General features: G+C 39.9%; 1 protein-coding gene across 1 annotated transcript in view; it reads left to right on the top strand.

Moving 5' to 3' along the window:
• pkd1a (polycystic kidney disease 1a) overlaps nt 1-15,286 on the top strand; it is a 77,608-nt gene that overhangs the window by 10,422 nt on the left and 51,900 nt on the right. Inside the window, exons 2-7 of the mRNA XM_088006806.1 lie at nt 6,778-6,849; nt 9,400-9,471; nt 10,902-11,065; nt 11,606-11,856; nt 12,877-13,137; nt 14,121-14,289. Of these exons, the coding sequence (XP_087862932.1) occupies nt 6,778-6,849; nt 9,400-9,471; nt 10,902-11,065; nt 11,606-11,856; nt 12,877-13,137; nt 14,121-14,289 (989 nt within the window). The remainder of the gene's footprint in view (nt 1-6,777; nt 6,850-9,399; nt 9,472-10,901; nt 11,066-11,605; nt 11,857-12,876; nt 13,138-14,120; nt 14,290-15,286) is intronic.

The raw sequence follows: 15,286 nt of genomic DNA on the forward strand, positions 1-15,286 counted from the left end.
GAAACGCTGGGAACAGCATGAGAAAGTTGACTCATCTCTTAGGACCAAAAAAAGAAGACTTTATGGAACCGGACAACAGCATTTTGAGCTCCCATAGAAAAATAAAGAGAAGAGCAGAGATAAACAATTTGTAAACATAGCTCAACTGGCTGACCGTTAGCCACTAACAACCCTGAAGGTAGCAGTTGCTCTGCAGCTTATTTTGAGCGCTTCACTAAGGCGCAAAATCGTAATTTTACACAGAACAAAGACGTTAAAAAAAACAGATTAAAATTAATGAGACCTTTGTTCAATTTTGGAAACAGTAATGGAGCAATGTAGGCACCAAACCTTCTCTCGATCCTGCAAGGATAAGTGTGTTAGGTAATGGATGAATGGATAATGGAACATTTTCAAGGTTTTTTTGTGCTTAGCACTCCCTCTGCACAGGAATGGCAGAAGAAACGTTACACAGGAAGTGTACTTTAAAACATTTAAAAGTTTTTAACACTCATTTGCAGCAGTTTAAGCAATATTTTTGCTGCTGTAACAAAACAATCCAGCTCGTGAATATGAGATTTTGGCAATATCTTTTAGTAAAACTAACAATTCTTTAGTTTTGTTTTCACAAATAATGTTAATGTTCTAGTTAATGTTCGACTGGTTCATATATTGTAGTTTTTATTCTAGTCTAATTCTTTGTAGCACCAAATAAGCTAACGTTAGTCTAACGCAATGCATAAATATACCAAAAGAGGGTGCTGTTGTTTCATGTAATTGTTGCCACTACTGCAATTCTGACATGTTTGTCCTGGCGGGGACACCGTAGTGCAGGGGGTATTTTGTGCACGAACTGCTATTTTCCTAACAGTGTGCTTTACTCCCTGTAAGGTTAGCAGCAGCTCTGCTAGCCCGGTGTAAACTATACGTTAACATAAGTAAATTGATTTACCGAGCTATTTCTGTTTGTTCAGTTTGCCAGTTAAGTACAAATTAAATTGTATTTGTTTTGGTGATGATTGATTATTTTGTAAAAACTGGTTGAATGGTGACAGTGTGCTTTACTTCCTGTAAGGTGAAGGAAATAAAGGCGCAAAGGTTTCCCCACAACTTGAGCCCTGTGTGTGATGCCTCTTCTGGCGGGACACATCCCACCTTCACACAAAAAAACACAGCGCAGAGTCCATAGGGTGTCTTCCGCCAGCTGCAGGTTTAAAGAGGGAAAGCCTGGGTTACATTAGCATCATTAGCAGCTAGCGGTTAGCCTGTCACAATACTGCCACGGTGCTTACAAATTACGTTGTTTTGTGCGCAAGTACTCAAAATACAGCTACACTATTCATTTAAAAGTGGTGGAGGCTTATTCGGTTTTCTTAACGGTTGTCAACCATCTCAACAGGAAGTCCTTATTCACCACTCTGTTACCAAGAGCTATTTTTTGTTTTTCTTCTACATCAGAATATCAAACATTTAATACAAATGAGTGGAAGGGCTCATGAAAATAGACTGCACTATAACTCCATCAGTCAAAGTCAGACACAGATGGCAGCTGGTTTGACTTGACTGGTCTGTTGTGGTGTTTTAGTATCACACAATCTTCTGAGACAAGATCTCCTTATTAAGATGTCCTTAAAGGCCAAGACGCATTGAATCCGATTTGGTGTCTGACTATGTCCCTGTGACTGCGTCTGACCAAGACGCAGATATTTTATTCTTATATAAAGAATAAAATATCAAACTTTTTAAAAATGAGGGTCCGTATGAAAGTATTCTATGAGTTTTTTTGGTTTCTTACTTCTTCCTACTCCTTTCTGAGCATAAGATTACTGTGGTGCAAATATGTGTCTTTTGCATTCCTTGATCATGTGTGTGACTTTATACTTCTGTCATGTTTGGAATAAATGAATAAATACATTTTCTCCTAACAAGAACTTCGTTGACTGGATTTCTGGTACATACTCTCACAAGTCCCGCGGTCCATTGAGTGACCCTGGAGCGAAACCCTGTGTGTCAGGAAAAAGTCCGATCAGAGCGTGAAAAGTCAGACGTGTCTAACTTTTATGCATGAGGATTATACATCCATGATGTTTAGCTCACATTGTCGGATGCAACCGACTATTGGAGCAATGCAAAACAACCGGATCCAAATTATGAAACCATTTATTTCTCACATAAAGTTGGGGGGGAAAAAAGTGCAATTTACTATTTTGGGAGACTGATATATTAATGAATGTTTTCTTTTCTTTCTTTTTTTTATTGTTGGATGGAGATGTTTTCTCTGCTTCGGTGATTTCATATTACTTAGAGATTCTCTTTCAGTGGGATTAAAGTTGGCGGTTATAATTTGTTGATGCAGAAATTACTGCAGACGATAGTTTAGTCGCTCTCTTTTCACTGCACCGCATAAATTTGGCAGAACTTTGGCATGCGTTGCGAAATCCATTGCATGTCGGAAATCCAAACAGACAAGTGGAGGAGGCTGCAGCTCCAACTGTTCCATAGTTTACTCAAAACATTTGTTTATGTTTGCTTCCAGGTTTGCTCGGATAATCACCGTCTTTACTGGTACTGCTAGGGGTACTTTTGTTTTTCAGACAAATGGCATAGATATTTTTCACTCAAATTATCCACCACTGCAGTCCTGACATGCCTTTTCTCTCTTCTAAGTCTCCAGTATATAAATAAAGACGTTTTTGACCGGCGCAGTCTCAAAGACGACAAACAGGCCGATTCTTTTCCTCTACTTGCAGATGTTATCATTTGCATGTTCGGTCCTCTGTGCATGTGTGAGTGCGTCGCCTTTTAGGCTGAGTGTGTTGGACCGCTGTGCACAGCTGCCCTTCACTTGCCAGCTGGACATCGGACAACCCACGCAGCAGCGGCTGGAAAACTGGACAAAATGTTCTAAATAGAGGAGCAAGATGAGAGGAGAGGAGCCAAAATGTGAGGCAAGATGATAGACTTTTAGACCAGCAAGCCTCTTTAATCGCATGTCTCCTTTTCCAATATCTGTATCCCAGACTTTCCATGTTTGCAGAAGGGAAATCAGTCAATGGAGGCTCGTGATGCCTCGGCTGTCTCCTCACCTCCACGCTTCCTAGAAAAATCGGGGAACATGTGGAATTTGATTTAAATGTGTTTTATGTCTGCAAAAACATAGAAACTACATGCTTTATTCCCTGTCCCATTGTCTAAAGTCAATTTATTCATTCACCCATACGTAGAGCTCTCAGTGGTGCTTCTGGGTTCCATGTTTTAAATCTGATAACTCCAGAGAAACCAAGATTTTAGGTTTTCATATTTGAATCTGGGAACTTTTTTTTTTTTACATTTTGATCTGACGGTTCCAGCAGCAGCCCCGGTTATGGTTCAGACTGTGTCTCAGCGTTTACGGGGCAAACTGAGCTACCGTCAGACAGCCGCAGAGCGGTGGTTGCTCTCTCCGCTCTGCCTTTTCTTTCACACCTGACTTTGTCTCTTCCGTTACGTTCGACCGGGCCGGCTAACCTGCCGACTTACTGGCGCAGACTTTCCAACTCTTAGCAGTTTTGGGGGGAAGCAGAACGAGCAGAGAAGTGAGGGAGGGAGCAACACAGTAATCAGGAAAAGAGGCCGAGGGGATGAAAGCAACCACAGAAAAGCCTGTGTTTAGTGGGTTAGTGGAGCGTTGGCCTTCACTTACAGGGACTTGGACTACTTTGCTGCCAAGATGCAACAGATGTCAGTCTACCATCTACACATCGTTGTTTTCTTTGTTGTTTTTTGAAGAACAAACGAATATCAGTGTAATTGCTTTTTGTCTTAATTGTTTCTTCAGCTATAGGTCATCTTTTTTTCTCCATCCATATGTCCCTCAGTGTCCCTTCCAGCTCCTCCTCTCGTCCCATCTGACCAAACACAGCAGAGCCAGTGAGGATTTTCTGTGTGTGTTTTCATCTCCCAGCTCAGAATAAGTGGCACCAGACAGGCCTTATAAGGAGTTGTTAGATCATTGGCCACACTGTTAGCAAAACAGAACCATATGTGTTCGGCGCTGTATGTGTGTGTGTAAATGAAACCATGTGTGTCCGGGGGTAGCAGAGAGAACGGGAGTCTGTTGCTAATGGACGTGCCGAAGGTCAGATTATATGGTCATGTTAAGGACACATACGTGTAGTCTCTCTCTCTCTCTCTCTCTCTCTCTCTCTCTCTCTCTCTCTCTGTTCTATCTCTGGTTGTCTCTGTTTAGTTGACTCTAGGTGTGAGAAACACACACACACACACACCGGGCGGAGAGCCGTGACTTGAGGCCGGTTTTGTCGGCGTGATGCTTGAGTGATCGGGGATGTGGGCGGGGCTTCGTTCCCGTTGCTTCCCTTTTCTTGTCCTCTGATGGGTTTAGCAGAAGTCTCTCTCTCTCTCTCTTTCTCTCTCTCGTCTCTCGTCTCTCAGTCTCCATCTTTTCTTACACAGCTGGTCTGGAATGTACAGATGTTTCCTTTTGGGAACTGGCGTCCTACTCTGTTCACACACACACACACGAAAAGTAAGAGTGTGAGAGGAGAAAGAGAGGCGTGCCGTCCCATGCACTCCAACCTTCCTTTTCTCTGGTTCTGGTTGTGTTTTCTGTGAATTCAGAACCTGCTGAGCGACACTTAACTGCAGTTATTTATCTCACTGCTGCATATTAGCAGACTGTTTTTTGTCTGCCTGCAGCCTTATACTTCTTGTTCCTATATATATATTTTATTATTATTAATTTTTTTTATTTATTTTATTTTTTTTTTTTTTTGCATTTTTATTCTCACGTGCAGCTGAAACTTTGCTGGGAAGCCCGAAAGTGGAAACCAAAGTCACTTAGCTTTACACATATCTGAAATATTATGTGCAGACTGTTTTATTTCCATTTTTGCGGATGTGTGTGTGCATGTGTATACAAAATGCATTCTGGGTATGTGAAAATTACGAATCGTAAACATCTTTGGAGAAATATACTCAGGCTTCTTTGAAGTTTTTTTTAAGCAGTTTTTTTTTTTTTTTTCAGGAAAAGAATTGACAAGCTTAGCATGCCTTACCCAGCTTTCTGCAGATGCAGCTCCATGCAGCACAGCTCATGAATGGGTACAGGCTTGATTCAGATCTTCTTTTTAGTGCCACTTCTATTACATTCGAAACCACACGCAAAACGAACAACATCCTGCAAGGCTGGCATTCTGTAAAGATTCATTTAGATCTGGGATTGCTCGAGCTGTGGCCTGAGTGTAAATTTATGATGAAGGCTGCAAACCCTGAACACTGACATTGTGGCTTGAACATGTTTTTTTTTTTTTATGTCGGTTCCGTGAGAGTGTTAATGAATATCAATAAATTTGAAAAAATGATTAAATACTTTATGTGTTTAAGTGTTATTTCAATAACTACCACAAGATGTTGGGATAAACTCCACATTAATCTGAAAAGAGATTTTGTTTTGAGCTATTTGAGAGGTAAAAACAAACAGGCTGACAGCGATGGAGTGAAATACACAGAACCAGGGACAAAATAACAGTGATTTCATTCTGCTTACGTCTGAACTTTGACCCCGGAATGGGATCAAACCCAAACCTAACTGTGTCCCAGTTCCAGGTTTGGAAACAAGTGGGATTTTCTCAACCAAGACAGCAAATCGTGCCGATAACAGAGCAAACGCCGCAGGAACACGTCTGAAAGAAGGCTTTAAAATCATTAGGGCACAAAATCTTAAATGGGGTGAAGATTTTTAGAAGTGTAAATAAAGCTGTTGTTTTTTTTTTCTCTCACTCTTTTGCAATCACTAAGTTGGTATGTGAGGTGGCCATGTTGGATTGTGAGAACCATTTTTACCAACTTCAACCATGACATCTCAAATTCTGAGAAGAAAAAATAAACATATTGAAACTGCAGATTTCAATCAGATTTTCTCTCATTTAATTAAAAGTATTTTTCTTCCTTTCTCTCCTTCTTTCATATTAAATATTACAGATCCAGATATTGAAAATACTGCAGATTTGAGCATCTCAACACCTTTTCACTCCAAGCTGCGTCATTAACTTCGTTTCTCTCTCATCAGGCAGCGAACGTTCAGTATTTTAGCATGAATAATGAAAAGAGCATCCTTACAGCGAGACAGCGGGTTGCCGATCTGCTCTGTTTGCTCAGTACCAAACCGAACCCTCAGCACTCGCTCTGGCTCTGCTCTCCTCTTCCTGTCACTGATAAGCAATGAAAACCGCGTGAAAGCGTGTGAGTGAGGGATCACTGCTGCTCCAGGAGCAGAGCCAGAGGAGCTGGATGATGAAGCAGATGTGTATAATTAGCTGTCGTCCTGACAAACGCTGCGTTAAGGCAGGTGCGTGTGAGGAGTTGACCTTTGCAGTGTTATTTCCACATTAGTCAACGTCCTCCGTGTTTCCTCTTTCTGTTCTGGCTTTAAAACTTTACGAGTTCAGAAACTACCTCTTAGTAGCTTTTGGTGAAAGCGATTAGTCGTTTTTTGTTATTGTCACAGTGAATAAAACTTCAGAGGGAACACTTGCGTTATTAGTGGCCGCAAAGACGAGGTGACTCTCCGGATCCTCCTCCCATCTGATGGTTGCTCTCGTCTCCATCTCGACTTTTATTAATTAAGTCTTTCGGTCTTTCGCTGCTCCGCTGGTTGAGCGTGTGGTTCTCCTAATCCCAGATAATTACCCTGCATAATTCACTTCTGGCTACTGATGATGATGATGTGTTTTTGAGTTGTTATGTGTGCACGTGGTTATTTTAAATGTGGACGTATTGGGTTCCTTTCTTTTCCCACAGAGATCTGTCCAAGAACCACATCTCCTCCCTTGATACCAGCCTGCTGGATCGGCTCACGGGCCTCCGAGAGCTGTAAGTAAACACCGCGCTGCGTCATCGTCTCCTCGACTCATTCATCTCCGCTTATTTAATCCCGTTTGTCTTTGTGGTGAAACTCTTAATTCCTTAATATTCCTGCACAAGTGGTATAACTTGGAAAAGAGAGAATTTTCACACGTCACACTTATGAGGAAAGTTAAGATATTTGTCTCCTGCAAAAGAAGGTGAAGCTTTGCTGCAAACTGTCAGTAACTTTTGAAAATGTTGCCATTTTTTTTAAAATTATTTTTTATTTTTTCATTTAAATAAAGAATAATGTATAAAAAGTAAGACATGTGACAGAAAGAGCGCAAGATTTTTAATCCGACCTTTAGTCTGAGTGCATTTACTTAATGTGGAGAAACAATTCAGTGAACTAAATGAAAAAATCTTTACGCAAGAAGAGTTTCAATTCACTATTTTACTTTGATGAGTGGGACATTGACGTTATTTCTAAATAAAAGCTTGAAAATCGTATATCATTTTCGTTCCACTTAATTCTGTGTTGTTTTGAGTTAAATCTATGACATAAAATTCGAACAGAATACATTTATGTTTGTGGTTTTAATATAAGAGATGTGGCAAAGGTTCATGAATTCCTTTGCTTTCTACTCCTGCTAATTATTTCACATCCTTTTAATTACATTAAATATGAATATAACTTGGACACAATTAAATCATTTAATAAACAGTCCATCTCCAGGAAGGAAAACATTGGTATACTAGTATTGTAACAAAGTTTTGTAGTGGTTTTTGTTCGATTTTCGTACAGCTTCCTTTTGGATTTTTCCGTCTATTTCTATGTTTGCATATTTTTGAACTGTGTGCCCTAAAAAGTGAACAAGCGGGAGATAAAAGACAAAACCTCAGGCTGGAGACACTAGAGAAGATGATCAGCCTCTTTTACAGGAGTGAAGGTCCAAATAAAAATGTTGACGAGAATATATGTTGATCAGGATCATTTTAAGTGACTTTAAGGAAGTCTGGGTCACTGGGAGCAAAAAGAGGAATGGCTCAAGTGCTGAACATTTAATCAGTCATCGTGAGGGTCTCCCCCGTTGTCGGCCACCGTCGGTTCTGTGAGCATGAACTTAAAGAGGAGGAAGGGGAGTTGGAGCCGCCCGTCTCCGAGTTGAGAGGAGAAGTGAACGAGGAAGATGAAAAGAGTGCAGAGGAGGAGAAATCTCGGTTTAGTCTGAATGTAAGTAGGCTGAAATCCCAGGAGTATGTTAGCCGGACTGCGGCGCTTGGGGAAAAACAAGCCCCACATAGTGATTCGCACACATGCGAACCACGCTACGATTAAGTTCAATTACAGCTCGCTGCCCAGGGCTCCCACTACCTCCCTCTTTTCATCTTTCCATCTTTTTCTTACATTACTTTTCTTTTTCCACTCGTTGAACGGGCATTTAAGCACATGTTTGTGTGTGTGTGTGTGTGTGTGTTTGTGTGTGTGTGTGTGTGTGATGAGGGCGAGCTCTGATGGTTTCCATCAGTTCTGTCCAAACCACCACACAACGGGCCCATTATTCAGCTCTCAGGAGTGAGGAGGGAGTGAGTGGAGAGAGGAAGAGGGGAAAGGAGACAGAAAGCAGGATATGTAGATGAAGAGTAGAGCCGAAACGATTAATCGTGAGTTATCAGTTATTGAAATAACTGAGTTGGTAATCGGTTAACTGCATTAAACAGACTCAAAGAAGGCCACAACACAGTCAGAGCAGCAACTACGCCAAAACTGTACAAATGGTTTAAACAGTTTGCATTTAAGATAATAGAAACTTTTATCTGTACATCCTTTCTGCCTATAACATATGTGCAAAATCACTTATTAATTAATCATTAAATTAATTTATTAAATTTTTTATTGACTAATTAATAATTGGTTAATAAAAAAAAACAATGAACACATAAGCCCTACGCTTTATTAATGCTACGTCAGGCAAACTTAGCATTAACAACTCTCATGTTGATGTTATAGGTTTTTACTTTTGGCGTCAGCAAACATTTTGTCCCCTAAAATGATTATTTATTCATTTAAAAAAGGAACTGAATTGTTTATTTATTTGCATATTTTAGTGCATTTCTAATATTATATTAAAAAGTGTTTAAGTGAAATATCTGCAGAATGTTCCAACTTTTATCTGATTAATTGATTTCTAAAATAACCATTAGCTAAATGAGAAGGGAACATATTTGGCAGAATAAACCACGGAGGAACAGAACTGGGCTGCGTTGCGTTTTCTGTCCAGAACGCCAGCAGCCGTCTCGTGACGTCGTTGTCTGAGAGAGACGTGATCTTGTCGTCTGAAGCTCCTCTCCGTTAGCACACAACTAGATAAAGCAGCAAAAGCAAACAAATGTCCCAGATGCTCTCTGATCAAAGGGCTTTCTCCTTCGGTTAGAGTTTTGATTCCCTGACAAACCCACACAGTGCTGATCATGTCAAAGTGACAGTGTGACAGTAATTAAATCGTGCAATTACAGAGGAAGAGACGAGACTTTTTCTTCCAATGTCAAAAGTGATTTCTTTGTTTCTGCCCCCAGAGATTTGAGCAACAATCAAATTACCACCATCGGCGGAAGGATATGTGACAACTTATGTAACCTAACACAAATGTAAGTGTTCATTATTCGCTGCGACTCTCTCTGCGGCTCTCTGACTCTCCACAGGGATCACTGAAAGTATGAAGTTATCAAAAATGGTGCATCGCTAATCCAATTCAGCAGCTTTTTGTACTCTAATCTTTATTATGCTATATCAATCACTGCTATGTATTTTTCTTATAAGATATTTCTATTTGTACCCTTTTTCTATTTGCTCTGTGTTGCTGGTTTAGTTAAAGAAGTGAAACTTTTCCTGATTTTCTTTTGTACAATTTTATGTTACAACCAAGATCAAAATAATTCCCAACAGTTTTAATTTTTTTTTTCCTGGTGGATGGTGATCATCTGATTATATTGGTAATATAATCAGCTGTAGGCAGAAAATTATCACAATAAACCGAAATAAAAGCTTCAAAATCTCAGCCTGTGTGTCGCTAAGCTTTACAATGCTCTTCACTTAGCAAATTAAATAAATAAACTTTAAAAAAATATTCCAATTTGTTGAATGCGGTTCGTGTTTTTGAATGATTCGTTGGTTGTTTTCTGGACTTTCGCGTACTTTTCTGTACGTCTAAAACATGCCTGTTTCGTAGCAGGCGGCAGAGCGAGGAAACTGATTAAAAATGCCTCGCAGCTGGCTGCCACTGTAAGCCAAAACCACTCTCCGCTGCCACAGGAATATTTATTAATTACCATAAATTCAGCTGAACGTAGCCATTGTGCCAGCGTCGTCGGAGCGACGCTGCATGCAGTTTTGCTCGGTGATTTCTCCACACGCTTATTTACCTCCAGGAAAATTTACTGGATGAGAAAAAACATGATGTTTTCTGTAAACAACTTCAAAATGTGGTTTAATCAAATGGGATAAACATGCAAGAATCGCAGCGTTTAAATCTGGATAGTTTGTTCAGAGCCTAGAAAAAGTATTCACAGCCCTTCGACTGCCCAGATTTGGGATTTTATGTGCACAGACAAGCACAGAGTTACGCGTAAATAAGAATTTGTATTTAATTACATGAGATGAAACCTTCTGAAAGCAGCTTTTGTTGCCATCAGTCGTTTATTTAAGGAGCTGCTTTGTTCTTCAACAGATTGCATTTCTTGCCCTTTAAGCTCAATGAAATTAAATAGAAAAAATGTGCATTTTTCATTTCTGCCATCGAGTCTCCTTTGTTTTAAGGTTTGAACTTTAACTGGACCAGTTTACCACTTGACTTAGCTTTGATTTAAAGCATTACATTTTAGCTTTTTGGTGAGATGCTAAACAATTGGCATGTTAGTCAAAAGTTGAAGAAGTCAAACTTTCATTATGTTTTGATGGATTGAACAAACAGAAAGAGCTTCCAACCTGAAATGTCAATATAAGCTGTTTACTCTGGACTATTGGGTTTTTAAGAAAATTACCTTTTGATAACTTTAGTCCCGTGTGTTTGTTTCCACAGCGATCTAAGCAATAATCCCTTTGAATGTGACTGTGAGCTGTTCCGGTTGGTGAAGTGCCTCAAGGAGAAAAGAGTCCAAGTCCGACGCCCTCATGCGATGCTGTGCAAAGACCCGCCTGCGCTCCACCGACAGCCTTTGCTCAACATCAGCCTGCAAACCTGTGGTAAAAAAAATAAATAAATAAAATCCATATGTTTACCCAAAATCTTACAAAACCTTTTATATGCAGGCAACAAAAAAACACAGAAGGGCCGTTCTTGGAGCAACAATAAAAAATGCATAGCTGATATCAATCTGCAGAAAGCAGAAACAAAGATCAAGAAGGAGAAAGCAATCCATATTTGGAGATCTTGCAGCTCTCCCACCAGACATGCACTTGCATCCATATTCTTAATCTTTGTTTCGCAGGTTAATCCAGATGACCCTATCCTGTCCACAGAGACATGTGACTCTGAATCCCAAAAACAAAGGCAGCAAAAAAAACAAAATAATAATAATAATAATCAGATCTCCTCATCACAGAGTTGTTTGATATTTTCTAATCATTTCATGCCTCCTTTTAAAACTCAGATTAATGTTACATTATTACACTGGACTCATGATGGACTTTAGAGACATAAACACGTCACCGTTTGACCCTTTTTCTGCTGGTTGAAATGAGAGATCTTATAATGAAACCTTAAATCCTCGGTCTGCGGTTCAGGCCTCAGCTACGCCGCGTGTCTGGAGGACAGCAGCAGCCGTGGAGGAGGCCGAAGTGAGCTGGTGATCTTCACTTACTCCAAGCCCGGGAACTACACGCGTGAGCAGTGTAACAGCGTGTGCTTCGGTTTGTCGCACCTCTACGGAGGCCTGGGGGAAAGGCACGAGTGTCTGTGCAGCACGAACAACGAGCCCAACTTCATCAGCGGATCCCACTGCTCGGCCGCCTGCACCAACCGCCATGTGATGACGGTACGTCGCGTGTTGCTTTATTTCTGCTTCGTGTCACTTGCCAGCTGTTAAAACCTGAGTTGAGATTACGGGGAGATCCTCAAGGCTGCACTTTTGGCTCACTTTCATTCACAGCTAAGACCAGAATCATTCAATCTTGTAATTTTATAGAGATTTTGAGAATGGTGTAAATATATATATATATATATATATATATATATATATATATATATATATATATATATATATATTTTTTTTTTTTTTTTTTAATCAAGCCAGATGTCATCTTATCTCAAAAGATATATATATTTTTACATTGTTTTATTCATTTTGAGATATCCCATCCCTTTTTTTAATCAAATACAAACTTCTCTGTTGAGTGAGAAATGTTTGAAGCCTAAATCTGCCAGAGGTGTAAATAATTTTGGTACTAGATACGCTTTCTCTCGCTCAGATGATGGAGCGCTTCAACTCGGCGTGTCCATGATATTTTGTGGGTGGATGGGACAGAATGTTCCCCAGTTAATGAAGAAAGACAGAAAGAATTATTTTTGGTCCCAAACATGCACCGTTAATAAAGGGGGTTTCGGTCAAATCAGGACTAACTTGCTTTAAAGTTCCTCAAACCCGGAAGTCTTCAGAGACTCGGCGCTCCCAAGACCAGAACTAAACAACGACGGCAGCGATTCGCTCCTTCGCTCTTCAGCTCGGACACAAACTCCCTGAAAACCTGAGACTTGCAGGAACTGTTGGCTTTTTAAAACCAGGACGAAAAACATCACAGTTTCTGTCAGCTTTCACGTGAACATTAATCATTATTCAGTCATTTAGATTACCTCTCAGCCTTTAATTTGCGGTAAAGTTTGCATTTTAATGCTTCTTTCTCTTTATATGATTTCAGACGTTACTCTCGCTCTTCATGTCCCTTCTTACTTTTACCCTGTTTGTTTTTTACAAATGAAGCTTGTTTTGTTTCAGAAACACTCGTCTGCATTGACACCAAGACCTCCGGTTCCTCACATACTTTCCTTCAATTGACAGGAATGTCGGTGGACTCTGGCCCGCGATGTGTTTGCGGTGGAGTTCTCCGTCTCGCTCGGGGCTCTCCCACTGCAGAGCGTGCACGACCTCGTCGTTTTCTCCGCCGCCTCCTCCGTCACGCCCGTCACCCTTTCCTGGGACTTTGGCGATCTCTCGCCTCGTCTCAGCCCCACGGAAAAGGGTGTCACCACTGCAGCTCACAAGTTTGCAATTCCAGGACATTACAAAGTCAGTCTGAAGGCCTGGGCTGGACACAAGGAGGTTAGAAACACCTTTTTTTTTTTTTTTTTTTTTTTTTTACACTGAATGCTTCTCATCTATTCCTAGAACTGGTTTTTCTTTGGGTCTATTTTTAAGATCTGCCATGCCAGTCAGTAGTTTACACTTTTATAAATTATTACTTTTCCAGATCCTACCTGGAGTTTGCAGTGAATTGTTTTCCCTCTTTCCTATTAACAAAAGCTTAAATGTGTACATAAATTCAGACTATTATTTGGTGAAACCTCTTTCTGTGGCACCGACATGCTTCTGGACAAAACTCAGTTTGGATATTTGACCTCTAAAGTTCAATTCATTCATTTAAACTGCTTGCTTTCCTGGCACTGATCCAAAATTCACACATGCCTGATACAACTGGGACTGGAGTTTCCAAAACTGTACTTGTAGCTTCTTTCACCCGTTCCCAAAACACTTCTGATGTGTATTCGGGGTCTTTTGACCTGTTGGAATAACATGTTGTCTTCAGGTTTAACAATCTGATACAGATGTAAAAAAAATAAAATAAAATAAAAAGGTTTAAGTTTATCATAAACTGGAATTTACTGGTAAGTTGTTGTCACAACATAATGTGAGATGGTAACGGCCAGGCAGTAGTGCAGGTATTTTGGATAAAGTGGAATAATAACCTGAAAACCCATCAAATTTAATTCAAATCAGTGATTTTGTTCTTGAATTTTGGACACAAGATGATGTTCCAGAAGGACAATAATAATAATCCCAAAATACTCTTTGAAGTAGATAAAGCCGGGTAATGTCCTGATGTCCGGCACAGAAAACCAACTATTTCAAATTCACAATGTCCACCAATTCTACTGAGAAGAGTTAGAAATCAATACGTTCATTTTCAGAAATATGTGCTTTTTTTACTACAAGTCTTTTACCACAATTATGAACCCAACTTATTGTTAACGCGTGTGAGCAGGTGAAAAGAACGCTAAGCGTCTGGCTTTGTGTTTGTTACTCAGGTGTCTGCGCAGACAGACGTGACTGTGGCTCTTCCTCCCAAACTCGAGCTGCACTGCCCGTCGTTCGTCGTGGCCAACAAGAGCGTGGACGTCACACTGGTCAGCTGGGGCGGCGTCGGCCTAAATGTGAACTGGACAATCTCACAGAACGATGTCCAGGTTGCCAAAGGTAAAAGAGAAATATACCGACGACGACACACGAGCTCTGTGAAACTAATGATGAGGTGCAGATTACCTGTTGGAAATGTTTTCTGACCCCAAACGGCTCGTTGTTTTCTCTGTGACTTGGATCTCGGTTTCAGTTTAACGTGGAAGGTTGTCAGATGGGAAGCTGAAGCCTCGTCTAATTTCACTACTCTTCAAGAAAAGATGCAATTTTGTTCTTGTTTTGAAGGGCAGCTGTAATAAATCATCATTGTGAGATAAAACGCTCCAAGCCAAATCGTTCTAAGACTAACGATTTGGGATTTTTAATTAATATCCACTGTGGGTCTTTTTAAAGTCTTGGCTTGTGCAAAGTATGTCTTTTATTACGTTTAATCTCTTATCGGATCACGTTTGGTTCTTATTTCAACAATAATGGGACCATTAATGAAATAGACAAAAAAAGGAGCATGCCATGATGAAGTCAGATAAAACATCTAATTGACCCCGTCTCGCTGGAGAAGCAGCTGTGGATATTAACACATATTATAACTTACTCACCTGCTATGGCTGAATATATAATAGTAAAAATTTTATAGTTTCTCTTTGTCACTTTTTTCGCCCAAACGCAAATGCCTATCAAACATAAAATAAAACAAAAAGATTATTTTTACTAGTTTCATGGTGTCAGTGCATTAAATCATATTTTGAAACACATTGATTTAACTTATATTCAGCAAACATATTGCCACTTTTTTTGGTTTTTAAACTTTTTTTTGCACTATGATAATAAACAATATATCCGTGTAAAAAAGCAACCGCATTTTTACACGTCTTTTTTAAAGACTTACTTTTCACAGATCGACAAGTCTCCGCTATATTTTTTAACCAATACTTAATAACTTTCTAACTTCCCGTAACAGTTTGCTTTATTGCATAGTTAATGCAAGTTTGTACATAACCAAATCAAAAACTTCACTTATCAGACAAGTTTCAATTATGCACTTATCTTTATTTTTCTC

Source organism: Poecilia mexicana, unplaced genomic scaffold, assembly GCF_051168715.1.
Source record: "Poecilia mexicana isolate PSO_F unplaced genomic scaffold, ASM5116871v1 scaffold_1, whole genome shotgun sequence".
Lineage (NCBI taxonomy): Eukaryota > Metazoa > Chordata > Actinopteri > Cyprinodontiformes > Poeciliidae > Poecilia > Poecilia mexicana.